This window comes from Alosa alosa, chromosome 7 (genome assembly GCF_017589495.1).
Source record: "Alosa alosa isolate M-15738 ecotype Scorff River chromosome 7, AALO_Geno_1.1, whole genome shotgun sequence".
Taxonomy (NCBI): Eukaryota; Metazoa; Chordata; class Actinopteri; order Clupeiformes; family Clupeidae; genus Alosa; species Alosa alosa.
This window is the reverse complement of record NC_063195.1, coordinates 35,614,941-35,630,516: the sequence shown is the minus strand read 5'-3', so window position 1 is coordinate 35,630,516 and position 15,576 is coordinate 35,614,941. Positions and strand designations below refer to the sequence as shown.

The 15,576-nt window shown below is 40.6% G+C and overlaps 1 protein-coding gene across 1 annotated transcript; it reads left to right on the top strand.

Moving 5' to 3' along the window:
* The first annotated feature begins 1,676 nt into the window (after window positions 1–1,676).
* Window positions 1,677–12,779, top strand: pane1 (proliferation associated nuclear element). Its single transcript, XM_048247116.1, has 6 exons — window positions 1,677–1,803; window positions 1,939–2,018; window positions 4,440–4,538; window positions 11,841–11,920; window positions 12,060–12,151; window positions 12,390–12,779. Exons 1-6 carry the CDS (start codon window positions 1,753–1,755, stop codon window positions 12,534–12,536), a joined length of 549 nt encoding a protein of 182 aa, XP_048103073.1. The 5' UTR covers window positions 1,677–1,752; the 3' UTR covers window positions 12,537–12,779.
* Window positions 12,780–15,576: the final 2,797 nt, after the last annotated feature.

The window sequence follows — 15,576 nt, the reverse complement described above, 5'->3', positions numbered from 1 at the left end:
CATCTCTGCGACGGGAGTTGCACTGCCATCAACCGCAAAGTGCTGACACGTGCACACAGGGTATCAATGGATGTCAACCCGTCCCTATCCATGACTTGTACAACAGACAGTGCATCAGTACAGCCTGTAGAATTATTAAAGACCCCAGCCACCACAATCAAAGCATGTTTACTTCTGCTGTCTGGCATGTGGTATCACAGTCTCAAGGCTCAGACCTGCAGACTGCAGTAACAGTTTCTTCCACCAGGCAACCAGGCTGATCAACAATATACGGGCCTGTCACCTGTCTCTCTTTGATCATATAAACACATCAGCACTAGCCCTAAACACAACATTAGCATTCACTATGATACTCTATTATTGTTGCAATGAAGAGGAACCGAAACACAAGAGTAGATAGATAGATTACTTTATTCATCCCCAAAGGGATTTCATGGTGTTACAACAGCAATTGATATTAACATATTAACACACATACATAAAAATCAATACAATCGTGATATGAAGTCTCTGTGTAACTGATTGTAAACTGTCAACTGTGCATTGTCTCTAAGAATATGACTCTCCTCTCACGGCACAAAGGGAAGTACATTGTTATAGAGTGGGCAGAAATGATTTTCTACAGCAGTCCTTATTGCAGTGAAGTTGAGGCAGCCTCCAGCTGAAAACACTGTTGTTTGAACAGTAGTTCATGCATGTGAGGTGCTGTCCATAATGTTAAGGAGTTTTTGCAGCATCATTCACTCAACAACCAACTCTAGGGGCTTAAGTGTATTTCCAAGCACAGAGCCAGCTCTTTTAATCAACTTGTTGTGTTCTTTGGCATCTGCTCTGATGCTGCTACCCCCAGAAGATAGAAAATTGAACTAGAAACAGCAGATTTAACATGTTTAGCATCCTGCTGCACACATTAAAAGACCTAATGCTCCGTATAGTCTGCTCTGTCCCTTCCTGTACACAGCCTCAGTGCTGCAGTACAAGTCCAGTTTGTTATCAAGATGTACTTGTCATTTTCCATACCTCCACCCCTTTCCCCATGATCAAGACAGTGTTCAACTTTGTCTTGGCCCTCCTGAAGTCCATCTCCTTTGTCTTGGCTACATTTAAGAGGAGGTGGCTGTTTCCACACCACGCCACAAAGCTGTTCACCAGATCTCTTTACTCAATCTCCTCCCCATCCTTCACACACTCCACAACTGCAGTCATCAGAGTATTTCTGCACACATCCTCCCAGTCGTACTGTGGCATTGTACTTTACTACAGAAATGTAGTATTTTGGATATGAAAATACTACTGTACTGCACTGCACTGTAGTACTAAATGCACTGTTTGTTCTTGAATTTTCCCTGGGGATCAATAAAGTATCTATCCATATATCTATCTATCTATCTATCTGTCTGTCTCTATCTTTTTGTAAGGGTTATTTTTTCAGTGCTTTGTAAACAATGTCGTTTTGAACTCTGGCAAATAGCCCTAGGCTACTTAAACTTTAAACTATAGCCTAAGCCTTTGTTTTCCTTTCGGTCTGGGCAATATTTAAGCAACATCTTGATATATTTAAATTCATTCATTTCAGTATTGCCTATTTGTCATGATTTGGGATGTTGGTATGATTACACTAGATGGCAGCACTATCTACGGCTGTGTTTGTGGGGCGTGATAGGTTGTGACGCGATCAACGTGCCTGCGCATGTTTGAAAAAAGTAAGAGAAAAACCGCGCTTGTATCGGGTAGGTAAAGTCGAAGACTAAAATGCTCAAACCGTTTAGAAAGGTTCCAGTCCTGAATACAGCCAGCTTACTGGTAAGTTATGCGATACGCGGGTTAAAGAATGAATGTATTCTAGTTTTGCCGTTTGCACATTGAGGCCATCTCTAACAACGTTTTACATTTAACACACTGTTACCATTGTAACGTTAACGTTACCGTTCATTTCAGCTGGTAGAGAACGAGGAACAACTTCAAACAAGGTTAGCTGATATCATCGTGCAGAATGAGAAAGATGTCAACATCACAGTGTAAGTGTATGGTTCCCAGTTTTCAGAAGTGCACCTAAAGTTACCTTATCGTTATAGACAAGTCGCTTTGCTGAGCGGCGTCACGCTATGCAATCCTATTTCTTTGGTCACCCTTGGTTAGGGTAATTCGATTTAGGCTATGCTAACGTTACGGTGTTTGTTGACATCCATTCAACCCATAGCACGAATGTGAAAGTCCTGTCTGACACGCCGTTGAATTATTCTGGATCACCCATTTCACTTTGATAATACGATTACAAATGAAAAGAACTATACCTACACCAAATAACAATTTTACCTGTAACAATAATGTCGCTTGTCTTACTGAGATATGATGATCATTGAGTGCATGGAGTTGTATAATATTTCAGGGAGAAATGGAAAAGTAGCTTCTGATCAGGGCGTATGCAGAGTTTTGAAAATACTGATTTGCTGCCATGCTGACTGTTCAAGGAAAGTGAACAGACCAAGCTGGGAGAACCCAGACGAACCTGTTAGCAAATTCGACACTTCCAATGATCCAAAAACCCAGGCACCAATCACGCATGGGGCGGGATTTATATGATGATCAATAAAGCAGTGCATTCAACACAACCAATGGATGCACCGATAGGGACAGGGTTAAACAAATATGGACGTGTAACGTATTTTCTTTGGAATTGAGTAAACAACTACATTTAAAACCTTTATTTACAAAAAAGATTTGATTGCACCAGCTCTGAAATTATTTAGAATTCATTTGACTGTTGTTTACGTCCGTGGAAGTTCTAGGTGCCCACACCCCCTCTCAATCTCAATTGAGATGGGCAGTCTGGTGTCAACTCGGCTAGAGACAGACTGTCGCCTCGCGTGGTGTCACATATATGGAAATTAAAATCAAATTCTGCTCAGCAGGTCTGGTACCGGTATGGGTAAACAGTGTAAGCTGTTGAGAGAACTGTAGCTTAGTAACAATACAAGATATCTCCACTATAGTAAAACAATGAGCTATAACACTAATGATAACATTAGACAGGCCTAGTATTTTTGACCTTGTACGGATATTGTTCTGAAGTAGTGTTATTTTTAAGCAACTCATCTCTGACTTTTTCTACACCTTGCAAAGAAATACAGGTCTAGACGTCACCTCGGTTACCTCAATGGTGTGTATGGCCATGCTTTTGTTATCAGCTCAGCTAGTAGCTAACTTGCTATCCATGTGAGAGAGAGTGAGAGACTGACTTGTTTGATATGTAACCTAGAGCATTTCCTTATTTGCTTATCAGTAATTTGGCCCATGCTGCTGTTAAGTCTTCATATTGTGTGTAAGACTATTTTGGCAATTCAACCTGTTAGAAATACCGAATATACTGTTAGGAACCAAATTATTCATACCCCTGGCAAATATTGATTTAATGTTTGTTTTCTCTTGACCAACATATTTGTTCTGACTGAAAATGACACTGCCACATGCCAAAAGGTTGTAAGACAATGTGGTAGAAACAGAAAAAGAATGCTTGGATGAAAGATTTTTTTGCCACCACTCTGCCTTGTGCTCACTTTTTTATGGATTGAGGTCTTGACTCTGGCTGGGCCACTCTGAAATGTTGATATTGATTCTTGTTCACCATTTATTTACCACTTTGGCTGGATGTTTCAGATTATTGTCTTGCTTAAAGGTCCGATGCTGCCTTAAGCCCACATTGTTTGAACATAATGGCACAAATTAATCTCCATAATTTTCAAGTTTTAATGCGGATTTTTTTTTTACGCTGCATGGCTATTGTTTATCTGATCTAGTAACAGCACAGGGATGCAGGACTTGACAAAGGATGAATGATCGTGGTGAGATTTGCGAATCAATGGTAATAATGTGGACGCACAACGGATCTATTTTGAAATTGAAACGTTCTTTGTGGACGCAGAGCGTATTTGTTCCTGAAATCTGTATTAAAATGCTGTAGTAGCTTGAGTGAAAGTGAAAGAGTGAACTCATTAAAATGGTCAACCACATGCCAATAGTGACAAAACGTGTAGATCTGGCTGCTTGCACGCACCAGGTCACTACAATAATATACCCTATAGGCAAATCATACAAGTTATTTTCTCAAAATCTGTTGCATAGATTTAGTTTATTCTTATTGTGTAGGTCTTTTCTTTTGAAATGTTCTATCATCAAAGTGAAATGGTTGATGGAATAATTAAACAGCGTCAAGATATACAGGAATTCAGACTCTGAGGGTACGCCATAAATCAAAGACTGCCAAAGAACATATTTTTGGATAGTAAGTAAGTAAGTAACATTTATTTTTAAAGCACATTTATACACAGCTTACACTGACCAAAGTGTGATGCCGGTCTGGAAGTTGTAATTGAGATTTTAAGTTTACTAGATGTGGTCTTGTCATAGGCCTGATCAAAATTACATTTTCATTCTGACAGGCGACTGGCCCGAAAACTCCCTCTGCCAGAAGAGAACCAGGATAGCCGTCCACGGATTGACCTTATAGTGTTTATAGTAAACCTCAGGTCTGAGCGCAGGTAGGCTTTATTTGTTATTTTATGTGTTTTTTTTTATCATCTTGAAGCCACAATTGCAGCTATGCAGTAATGTCTCAGTTTCTGATGTATGCTTTATTATACAACTAGTTTTGACATCATCTTGAAATTCATTTTGATATTATATGGTCAAATGAAGGAGAGATGAAACACGTGTCATTCCCACCAGAATATGCACTTACAATGTTGTGTTCTGTGTAGGAACAGGCTACAAAAATAAGACAACTTTTCAAAACAAACCATTGCTGACTAGACACCAGTTGGCATATTGGCAAACTTCTAGCAGTGCCAATAATGGTGTGTTTCCACTGAGTGGTACGGTACAGTTTGTTACAGTACGGTACACAATTATTTTAAGTATAAGTAAGTGTAAGTATATACTCTTTTGATCCCCTGAAGGGAAATTTGGTCTCTGCATTTATCCCAATCCGTGAATTAGTGAAACACACACAGCACACTGTGAACACACATTGAGGTGAAGCACACACTAACCCGGAGCAGTGAGCTGCCTGCTACAGTGGCGCTCGGGGGAGCAGTGAGGGGTTAGGTACCTTGCTCAAGGGCACTTCAGCCGTGGATGTGGGCATGGGAGAGCAGTGCTCAACCACTTCCTCCGCCCACATTCTTCCTACTGGTCGGGGATCGAACCGGCAACCCTTCGGTTACAGGCCAAAAGCCCTAACCAGTAGGCCACGCCTGCCCCCCTGTTTTTGGGATGGTACCAAAACAACTGACCTGTACCGCACCATTTTTTGTACCAATCATAATGGTACAGTATCTAAAAGGGTGAAGCTAGACCATGGGTTCCCAAACTCCGTCAATGTTGGCCTCCCCTCTGAAAACAGTGACACCTCCAATCATTTTCAAATAATGATATTCACTTCAGTTAAGCCACTTAAATCGGTGCTATACTATTAGTCCAGTGGACAGAAAGGTGAACCCGGAAATGTTGAGTACACCAAAGTTTTATGATGGAAATATATAGTATGGGTTCCCAGCATGCAGAAACTGCCGGATGCTAATTTGCATATGTTGGGCAATTTGTGTAATTGAGCTAATTAGCATAAATTAGCATAATCACATATATTGATCATATTATAAGAGCTGCTTGGCCAAAATGGACCATGTTAGTATGTTTTTAGGGGTTACTGGAGATGCTGAGTCCATATCTGACATTTTCAAGATTCAAAAGAAAAATGTTCAGTGTTTAGGAATAATTTGGATCTACAAGTTATTTCTGAATTCCACAATCATTTTGGAAATGGCTATTCACTGGCCCTCTGCTGTGACTCACAATTGAGTAACAAAGGGAAGAACTAGCCTCTACTACTCCTCACTGTCCTCATTCGTTGTCTTGTCGCCATCTTCTCCAGACTCTTCATCCCTGTCCTTCTGCTGTTTTTGCTGTGTAAATATATTGCCACATGTAACATCACTGCCTTTGCAGAAACAATAATTAGTACAGGCCAGGCCTGCAGCTGCATTTTCCAGATACATGTATACACAGTTTTAACCCAGCTTTGCAGTTAAAGCTGATAACATCTAACAAATCAGGAGGAGCAACAGGACTTGAATCGAGGGTGGGCAAGTTCCTCTCCTTTCTTCATACCTGTCTTCTTACTCCATCCAAACGCGGTTATATCCACAGCCGGTGGATCAGGACGGTCTGCTGCTTTCCAAAGCAGCACCTGTAGATGGGCACGTTTTCCATGGAGGAGCAAGTTGCGTTCTGTAGGAGACAGTGTCTTCTGTGCTGGAGGAGCCGGGAGTGGGAGGCCTCACCGCCGGGGATGAATTACTGCACGGGCCTACCGGGCCCGGCCCAGAGGCCCAAGGGGTCAGGGAGCCCTGAAGCCCAAGCCTTTGCATGAAATCATTGCCTCAATATCAACACATCAGGATGTAGGCTCTCTGAAGGGAGCTGGTGACGAGAGGCGACAGACCAGGTGACTGCTAGTACGCCCCGCATTGGGCCACTGGTGGTTGTGGTTCCCCAGGGTGAGTAGGGCTCTTGCGGTGTGTGCACCCCACCTGCTGTGTGGCAGTGCCAGAGACTAATTGCTGGACTGAATGTGGGAACGCCCGCGCCAAGGATGGCAATGGCTTGTTGGGGGAGCTGTGCAACGCCAGCGTGCTGGACTGTGCTTGAGATTCCCACGATGTTTCGCGCTGGGGATTCTGGGAGAACTGAATGATCATCTCAATACCAATGTTTCCCAAAAGGCTTGTCCCAAGGAGAACAGTATTACCTTAAACACACATGAGGAAACTGAACAGTCCAATCAGTAGACTAGGATAAGCTAGCCAACTATGCTACTTTGTTTACAATATTTCCAGGCTTCAACCAGACAGCTGAATGTGGTAGAGTTGTAATAGAAATAGTAGGCCTAAGCTATAGGCTAATCTTCATAATGTGTGCTGTCATAAATATCAGACATTCAGTATTCTCTCTTTTTATATCAGGATATAAAATAATACAGATATATTACATTGTAATCCTCTGGTACTCTAAGGTAGGCTATTGAAATGTCAAAAAAATCAAGGTTCGTATCAAACCGTGGGTCAAAAATCATGATACGAATTGAATTGTTAGGTTGGTGTATCGTTACAGCCCTACTGTATATCGCTACAGCCCTATCCTCCAAAAATCTGTCTAAATTGTACCAATAAACGCAAAGTCAGCTTAATGAGAGTAAACTGTGACCAAGTTTAAATAGTGAATTTGAATCTTGAAAATGTCAGATATGGACTCGGCATCTCCAGTAACCCCTAAAAACATACTAACATTGTCCATTTTGGCCAAGCAGCTCTTATAATATGTTATTATGCTAATGTATGCTAATTAGCTCAATTACACAAATTGCCCAACATATGCATATTAGCATCCGGCAGTTTCTGCATGCTGGGAACCCATACTATATATTTCCATCATAAAACTTTGGTGTACTCAACATTTCCGGGTCCACAATGGGGCTCTATGGGCTGTCCACCGGACTATATGCTATGCAATGCAATGAGTTTTCATCATATTTTCGACGTTTGGCTTTGTTGCCAATATTAGGCTCGGGCTGTGTAGCGATAAAATGTGACACATCTGTCCATTTTAAGTTAGCTATCGGAACGTCACATATTACCGTCACGTATGTCCAACCTCTTACGTGTATCTGTCACTTAATATTAATTTCTATACAAACCAAGGCGGCGGATTCCTAAAGAAACACAAGCACCCACACCGTAAGTTTATCTAAATTAGCTATGTACCAAAAAAATACATTTTACCGTGACTCGAAGAGCTGTAAACAGTGTTGTAAGGCTGCGTGTACAAATCCGCTTGGTGCTCAAGCTCCAAGCTGCAAGTTACTGTTCACTGGTAACTTGCAGCTAGCTCGGCTGGCCGCACTGTGCCTAAATTACGTTATAAAGTGTGGCACAATCCATTCTCACTCAGGATAGGGATCAATAATACTTTCCACTATCCCAAATATTTAGTATACATCTCTTCTATGATTTATTTCGATTGTATAATGTTGACAATTACATAATCATTAAAAAAAACATAGTTCTAACATGAAATAAACGTTTTTCCTTCATTTTTGAATCAACCTTCCGCGCCTCCCTTCAAATTATTTGGCGCCCCCCAGGGGAAGCGCATCTCACAGTTTAGGAACCTCTGAGCTAGACCAGGTTAGATCCACTTCAGTCCGTTGGTTTGGCGAGAAAATCATTTCCTATTGTTTTCCTAGTTGTTGACTAGGAAGCTAGTTAGCTTTGTGTTCTGTTAGTGAAGTAATTGTCTTGTTAGTGGTTGTTAAATAGTAACTTGGTGACACAAAAGCTGTGTCCGAAATAGGGAAAATGCTGCCTTCTTAGATACCTTTGTTCTGATGAATTTTGAAGGCAGCGTAGATGTAGGCTCTGTTCGAAACGGAAGGCAGCGACTAGCTGCCTCCCTGACTAAAAGGGCTTTCAGACATAGGTGTAAGACCGAAGGTTCTGCGGATGTTAAGCGGTTGGACCGTATATCTGAACAACATAAACGGTCATATGGCTGTCCGAACTTAGCCGATTGTTCTACTGCTTCCCTCCTAGTATTTCCTCCGGACATTATGTAAATGTGCTGTGTCTGAACGAAGCGTAGAACATACGGTTAAAATTCACACCTAGTGAGAGGGCGTGTCGATGGCGTTTCTTTCGTGCGTCCATGTGGCGGGGGCACTTAAATGCCAGTGTCATGATGGAGTGGCATAGTGCTGCTCAGAAAATCTCCGACCTTGAAAGACGAAGACATCACAGAGCTACTGTCCATGAGGGCAGACAGCGTTGTGATACAACACATGAAGGGAAGAGCAAGAGACACGTTGATGTACAACCGCATCGCAAGGCCAAAGAAATTCAAAAGATCAAATCATCATAAGCAGAAGGCGCTGAAAAGGCAGTAGCCTACACCAGGCAACGTTTTCGTGTTAATTAATCATCTTCGTAAGTCATTATATGGTTAAATGACTCATTACAGGGCGAATGAAGACTCTCTCGCCCGCCCCTACTGCCTGTAGGAAGAATATCCCGCTTGCAAGTTCGGTGTATCCTACCCGCAACCTTCAGTCTCACAAAGTCTCAGACATTGCGAGAAGCAGGATCAGTTTACATCCTGCATCCCCAGCACAGAGGCAGGCTAACGAAAACCCGCTAGCGATTGTTGCAAACGGTGTGTATAATGGCAGAGCCGGCAAAGAAGCAGCGAAAACCCTTGACGGAAGATGCAAAGAAAAGAAAAGAGCTTCAGACCGAAATAGGGCTCGCGACACGATCAACAACGCATAGAGACGCTAGGGGAGCTTCAGAGCTTAAAAAGCACTCAGGCTTGCCTGGTGTCCCTTTAATAAATTGTTAGCCAACACGGTCGGTTTTCTGTTCATAAATAGCCTTTTCATGACCTTACTGCTGAGCCCGATATTTGTTGAGAATAAAAATAATGCCTAGAGAAAACGAAGAAAACCCAACTTTGTTCCAAGCTCCTTACGTAAATGCAATAGACACATAGCCTACAGTATTTGACTAGTTTGCAGGAGCACACAAAAGGCATGTGAATGGCAGATTATCATTTAGACTACCATTCAACGAAATGCAGGCACACGTTTGTAGTTAGCAGGTGCCTATCCCACAAAAGGCACCTGCCATTGGGACAGGGGAGAGGATGCTTTTGGAAAAATAAACCACTTCACCGTTATGTTAGTATTTTGTTTGTTGTTTAAAAATGTTGTATATGATGGCCTTGAAGTCTTGAGTTACTGAATTGAATGGTACCATAAAGCCTACAAGTTTGTGTATATTCTCTCCAACTCAAACTAGATTTGGGTTCCGCTACATAACGTTGAAAACAGATAAATGTGTTTATTTGAAGCACACATACAAATACTGTAGGTCAGCTTCAAGTATGCGCACTTACGTAACTACTTTAAGTATTAGCCTACGCACAATAGATTTTTCTTCTTTAGCCTACATAATGCATACATTTTGTAAACAAAAACGGCAGCTGTGACAGCAGCCGCATATATTCTGTGTCATATCTCGCCTCTTGCGAACTCTGCAAGCCCCCACCTCTCACTCGACAACCACACAGAGATTCTGTAATGTGCGTGTATGTCGTTCACACATAGGTCAGTAGAAGGTCCGCAGGTTAGCATCATATCTGAATCATCCGAAGGGTCGGACCTCCGTTTGACAAGCCTCTGCATATACTCTGGAGGTTATGTCTGACAGCCCTTTAAATAACGATAGAGAGCGGTCTCACTATTTAATCTGTCACTAGACACACATGCATTTGGATTGAATGCATCTTTTAAGAATGAGCGTAGCACTCTAGAATCTTTGGTTAACTGAGCAGCAGGTAGCTGCCTTCCTCTTCAGACAGACACAAATAGTTGTTAAATCAGTATACAAGGTTTACTGAAACCCATGATCAGTGCACAACTTGTTGTTTATTTGTAAGTCTGTTAACTATTAAAGGAGAATTCCGGTGTGATATTGACCTAAAGTGTATTGAAACATGATACCGAGTGTGAACGTATGTCTCATAGCCCATCTCGGCTTGTCCCCTGCACTCCAAAATCTGGCGCTAGTTAGCCGATGCTACCAACAGCTTTTTCAATAGTGCTTCGGCATCGGGCTAGCCATGCAAAAATAATTCCAAAAATAATTCAGTGGAAATGCATGGATTCCAGTTTCTTCCAGTAGCAGCAACTGGAATCCATGCATTTCCACTGAATTATTTTTGGAATCTGATCCCTTATCATACCTGTTCATTCTTACTCGCTGTTCGAAATTTATCGCGGACTAAATTCAAGATGGCTGTAAACGCTAAACTTCGTGAAGATACTGTCTGTATAAATTGTCTTGTAAGTAAACTACCAGTGCTTTTTCAAAGTTCTCAATGTCTCGTTTTAAATGTCAGGGCCCTTGGAAGTCTACCAATGAAGTGTGGAGATACATTGAGCCTCGTAAATGGGAGTAAAACAGTGATTTATTTGCATGGCTAGCCCGATGCCGAAGCACCACTATTGAAAAAGCTGTTGGTAGCATCGGCTAACTAGCGCCAGATTTTGGAGTGCAGGGGACAAGCCGAGATGGGCTATGAGACATACGTTCACACTCGGTATCATGTTTCAATACACTTTAGGTCAATATCACACCGGAATTCTCCTTTAAGGTAGGATTGTTAGCGTCCCATTGTTTACTAGCTGACACTAACTAGCAAGCCGCTACCATTCTGGGTGTTGTTGTAGTTTGTGTAACAAACACGTGATTTGTGCATCTTTTCTTCTCCACGCTGCCTGCAGTCTTTTCTCAAACAAAGCTTGACACCTTGTTGAAATTAACAGCCAGATGCCGAGCAGAAAAAATGCTGGATGTCCTCCACTGTTTGTCGGTGTGTGGCGTTCGTTGTCATCGCACCTACACGCCGCCTACCAAGTAAGGGTACTGTTGGCAGTGAAAACACAAGCCAGGTCAGGGTTTACCATTCCAAATCGTACTGTACTGTACTGTACTGAACTGAACCGTACCACTCAGGCCATGAGACTCTGGGTGGTGTTTACAAGCATCTGCATGCCTAGGTAGCCTGGCTTCACCAGACTCACAGGGCCAGGCTGTGTTTTTGGTGGTTGTAGTCTAAACCTTGCATAGTACTGCTTTTAAAGGCAATTCTGTGGTTTGCTCAATCTAAACACCTTATTGTTTAATATTGTGAAGTGTTTCATGCCAATGAGTTGCCTTTATGCATTTTAGTCTTCAGTCTGCTGAACAGTCCGTTAAGTATCTGGACCCTGGATTCTTTTTGGGGAAGGTGTGCTTTGTGGTCACTGGTGGTATGGACTTTTTTCCCCCTACTACTCTGATCATAGTAATGAGATGATACTATTTATAAAATAGCAAAAATATTTCCAATGTTTTGTGTTGGGGGTTTTTTGCAATGATTTTTTTTGTTCATGTGTAATTGGCCTACAGCTCGCTGCTTGTCAGGTTCCAGTAACCGCTTGTTGACTGCGAGGAAGTTAGCTGCATCTCTGCACTGCCCTTTGCTGTTTGCAGAAGATCAGGTCTGTTTTACCAGTAAAATACGTTATCACATTGTATAAGTCATAAATGATAAATGTTTTTGCTCAGTTGAGTCTCTAGCATGATTGTGTGATCATGGTCAATCATAGATTTTTTAGAAGCAAAATGCTTTTCTCTGAGCTTCAGCAGCTGTTCTGAAGGTGATTGTGTGCTATTGTGTTGATCCTATTGTGTTGATCAGGCATTTTGCCTTTTTCTTTCTCCTCTTTCCCCATGTAGACAAATGAAGGAGTGATTACAGTTGCAGTGAGACTACTTGGTATACTTAAAGTGGCTGCTGGTTTGGTTCCCTTGACAACAGGGCTTTATCTTAACAGTCTGAGTCATTGCATGATACCCTCTGACCTTGAACAAAATCTTGACTGACCAACCTGATGAGAGGAACTCAATTGAATTTGAATGTATATATATGCATCTGCCGTTAAACCTGTGAATATCCTTGTCTTTGTGTGTATATGCATGTATGTGTCCGCTACATGTAGGCCTACTTTTAAATGTGTAAGCCTATAGGTGGGTTAGGCAATGTATATAAACTGTATTTTTGTATTTAAACTGGATACTCTCTAATCTACTCACTGTTTCATTTGAATAAAAAAACAGTTTTCACAAGTTTCAAGTTTGCCCCGTTTCATGTTTGCGAGTGTAGCACATAAAATGGTTCAACAGAATCATTCATAAAGCATTCTCACAACCGCTGGTTAAGTTTAGAAAAAAAGAGTATTTAAAAAAAAAAAAAGTCATAATCAAGACTGGGTATTTTTCCATGTATAGTACCCTCCAGAATTATTGGCACCTCTGCTAAAGTTGACTAAAAACCGGTATAAAAAACAATCTTAGGAAAAAAAATAGGAAAAATCCAACCTTGAAGGGAAGCAAATTTTGAGAAAAAGGAAAATCTCATGAAGAAATAAATATTTTTAACTAAAACACGTTGCTCACAAATATTGGCACTCCTGAAAAATCATATATACAAAACCAGAAGCATTTTCCTATCTAATTTAAATTTATTTAAGTTAATCAGAGTGTCTGTGAACTTTCAGAAGTAGCTCATGACTTTCTTGTTCACTATGGTGTGAAAATAAAGTCACACAGAGGCCAAATCCTCTTGTCATTTTTCAACATCGGAAAGACAAGAGAATATGCTAAATTTAAATAAAAAGAAAGTGTGTTGACATTTGTCAGTCAAAGAATGTCTATGACAACTAGGTACTTTGTTGAAAATGCCTATATTTACAGTTAAAACTGATTAAAAGGTTCTAATTATCTGGAAATGCCCCCATTTACAGTATGGAGGATGGTAAGATATGCAACAACTTCCATAAGAACCACTGTTGGAGAGTTACAAAGGTATCAACTATTTTTCAAAAGTGACCTTACAACTAATTGATTATTTAGAGGGCATGCCAGGTAAAAGCCTGTCTAGTCATTTAATTACCAATGTAAACAGCAGGAGTTACTGAATGATACCGTGACTTTGTCTGGAACTGTGGTCTTTGCGCTCTTTGGCTAGAAACACTTTAGTTGTGTTTGGCATACATAGTAGAATGGCTATACTGAAAAGAACCCCATGCCTAATGAGAATTATGGTGGAGGGGCTGTGCTATTGTGGGGCTGTTTTTATTCCCAAAGGCCTTGGGAACCTAATTAAGGTACATGGTAACCTGAACACCAAGAAAAACCTGAACATTTTCAAAGGAAATCTGTCAATCTCTGCCAAGACACTAGAAGTTGGTCATGATTGGATCATTCATCAGGTCAATGAACCAAAACAAACGTCCATATCAAAACAAATATTGTTTGCTGAACACAAAATCAAGCTTCAGACATTGCCATCTCAGTCCCCTGATCTAAACTCCATAGGACAACAGTGGGGTGAGTCAAAGAGGAGAATACACAAGTGTGGACCTAGGAATCTGGACAATCTGGGGAGATTTTGTAAAGATGAACGGTCTTAAATCCCTTGCTTTGTATTCTCTAACTTTATGGGGTGTCATAGGAGAATATTGCAAGCTTTGGCAAAGGGAGGCTTAAGAAGGTATTACAAGCTGGGGTGCCAATAATTGTGAGCAACGTGTTTTTGTTAAAAATATTTATTTCTTTATGAGATTTTCCTTTTTCTCAAAATAAATTTGCTTCCCTTCAAGGTTGGATTTTTCCTCATTTTTTCATTGTGAGATTACAAAAAAGTAAAAAAGTACACAAATACACCAACAGGCTACAGCCTTCATGGAAAATGAACAGCCTTTAGTTAACCTTTTTTTAAGATTTTGTTGGTGTGCCAGTATTTGTGGCACATGATTTTCTTAGAGATAAGAATTTCTTGATTTTTCCCCACAGAATCTATTCACTTGTGTGAGATGAAGCGACTGACTAAAAAGTATTTTTTTTATAGAGCAGGTTTTACTCATTTTCACCAGGGGTGACAACAGAGAGCCTTGCGCACTGAATGCTTAGATCACTTTACTAAATAAACACAAATCTTCCTAACTCAATTGAATTTAAAACACTGCTATTTGTAAACTCACTAAATGGGGCAGGACCAAAACACTACTCATATGTTTCAGCAATAATAGGGGAGGCATAGTGAAATTACTGTTAGAGTGGATAAAAACACCAAATTTTACATGAGGCTTCCGTAAAGATTTTATTGATTTTAAAAATTTACAAATAGAGCACAAAATATATTTGATGTAAATGTGAGACATAAGGTGAGTAGGGTAAATATTTTAACTAATATCACCATTAAACTTTGCATTTGCTTATCATTGATATGTTTATTCAGACATTCAGACAATCTTCCACAAGGGTATGTGATTTTGCAGTTTGTATATGTGTATTATGTCTTTATTTATTATCTCATGTTTTACATTGACTGAGTGTATTTGTGCTGACTACTGTGAGCTAAACAGATGACGACATCGCTGCGACAACAAAGTCCAGAATCAGTTAGTAAACTTTGGTCGTAGTATTATCCAATTGCGTCAAAGTCCGGAATCAGTCAGTAAACATTGTTCATAGTGTTATCTAATTGCGTGCAGTGATATTTTCAAATGCATGCTTGGTGCCACCTCTCCAGCTGGGAAAATTTTCATTACTCACAGCCAGACCCTAAATCTTTCTAGATTTGGGTCTGGATTTCCAGGCTAATATCCCTTTCTATCATTCCATAAATCAGAAAAAAACTAGGAAAATGAACTATTTTAAAGGACACAGGGGTCTTAATGCGGTATGCACATCGTAACATGTTACTACAAAGACAATCCTGGGTCACATTTATAAAAATGTTAAACAAAATGCCACAAATTGACTGATTTCTGGTTCATTACGCAGTGTAAAGTGGATAAATGAGCAACTATCACCATCAGTCATTTATTAATGCATGAGAACTGGAGCATACACACTGTGC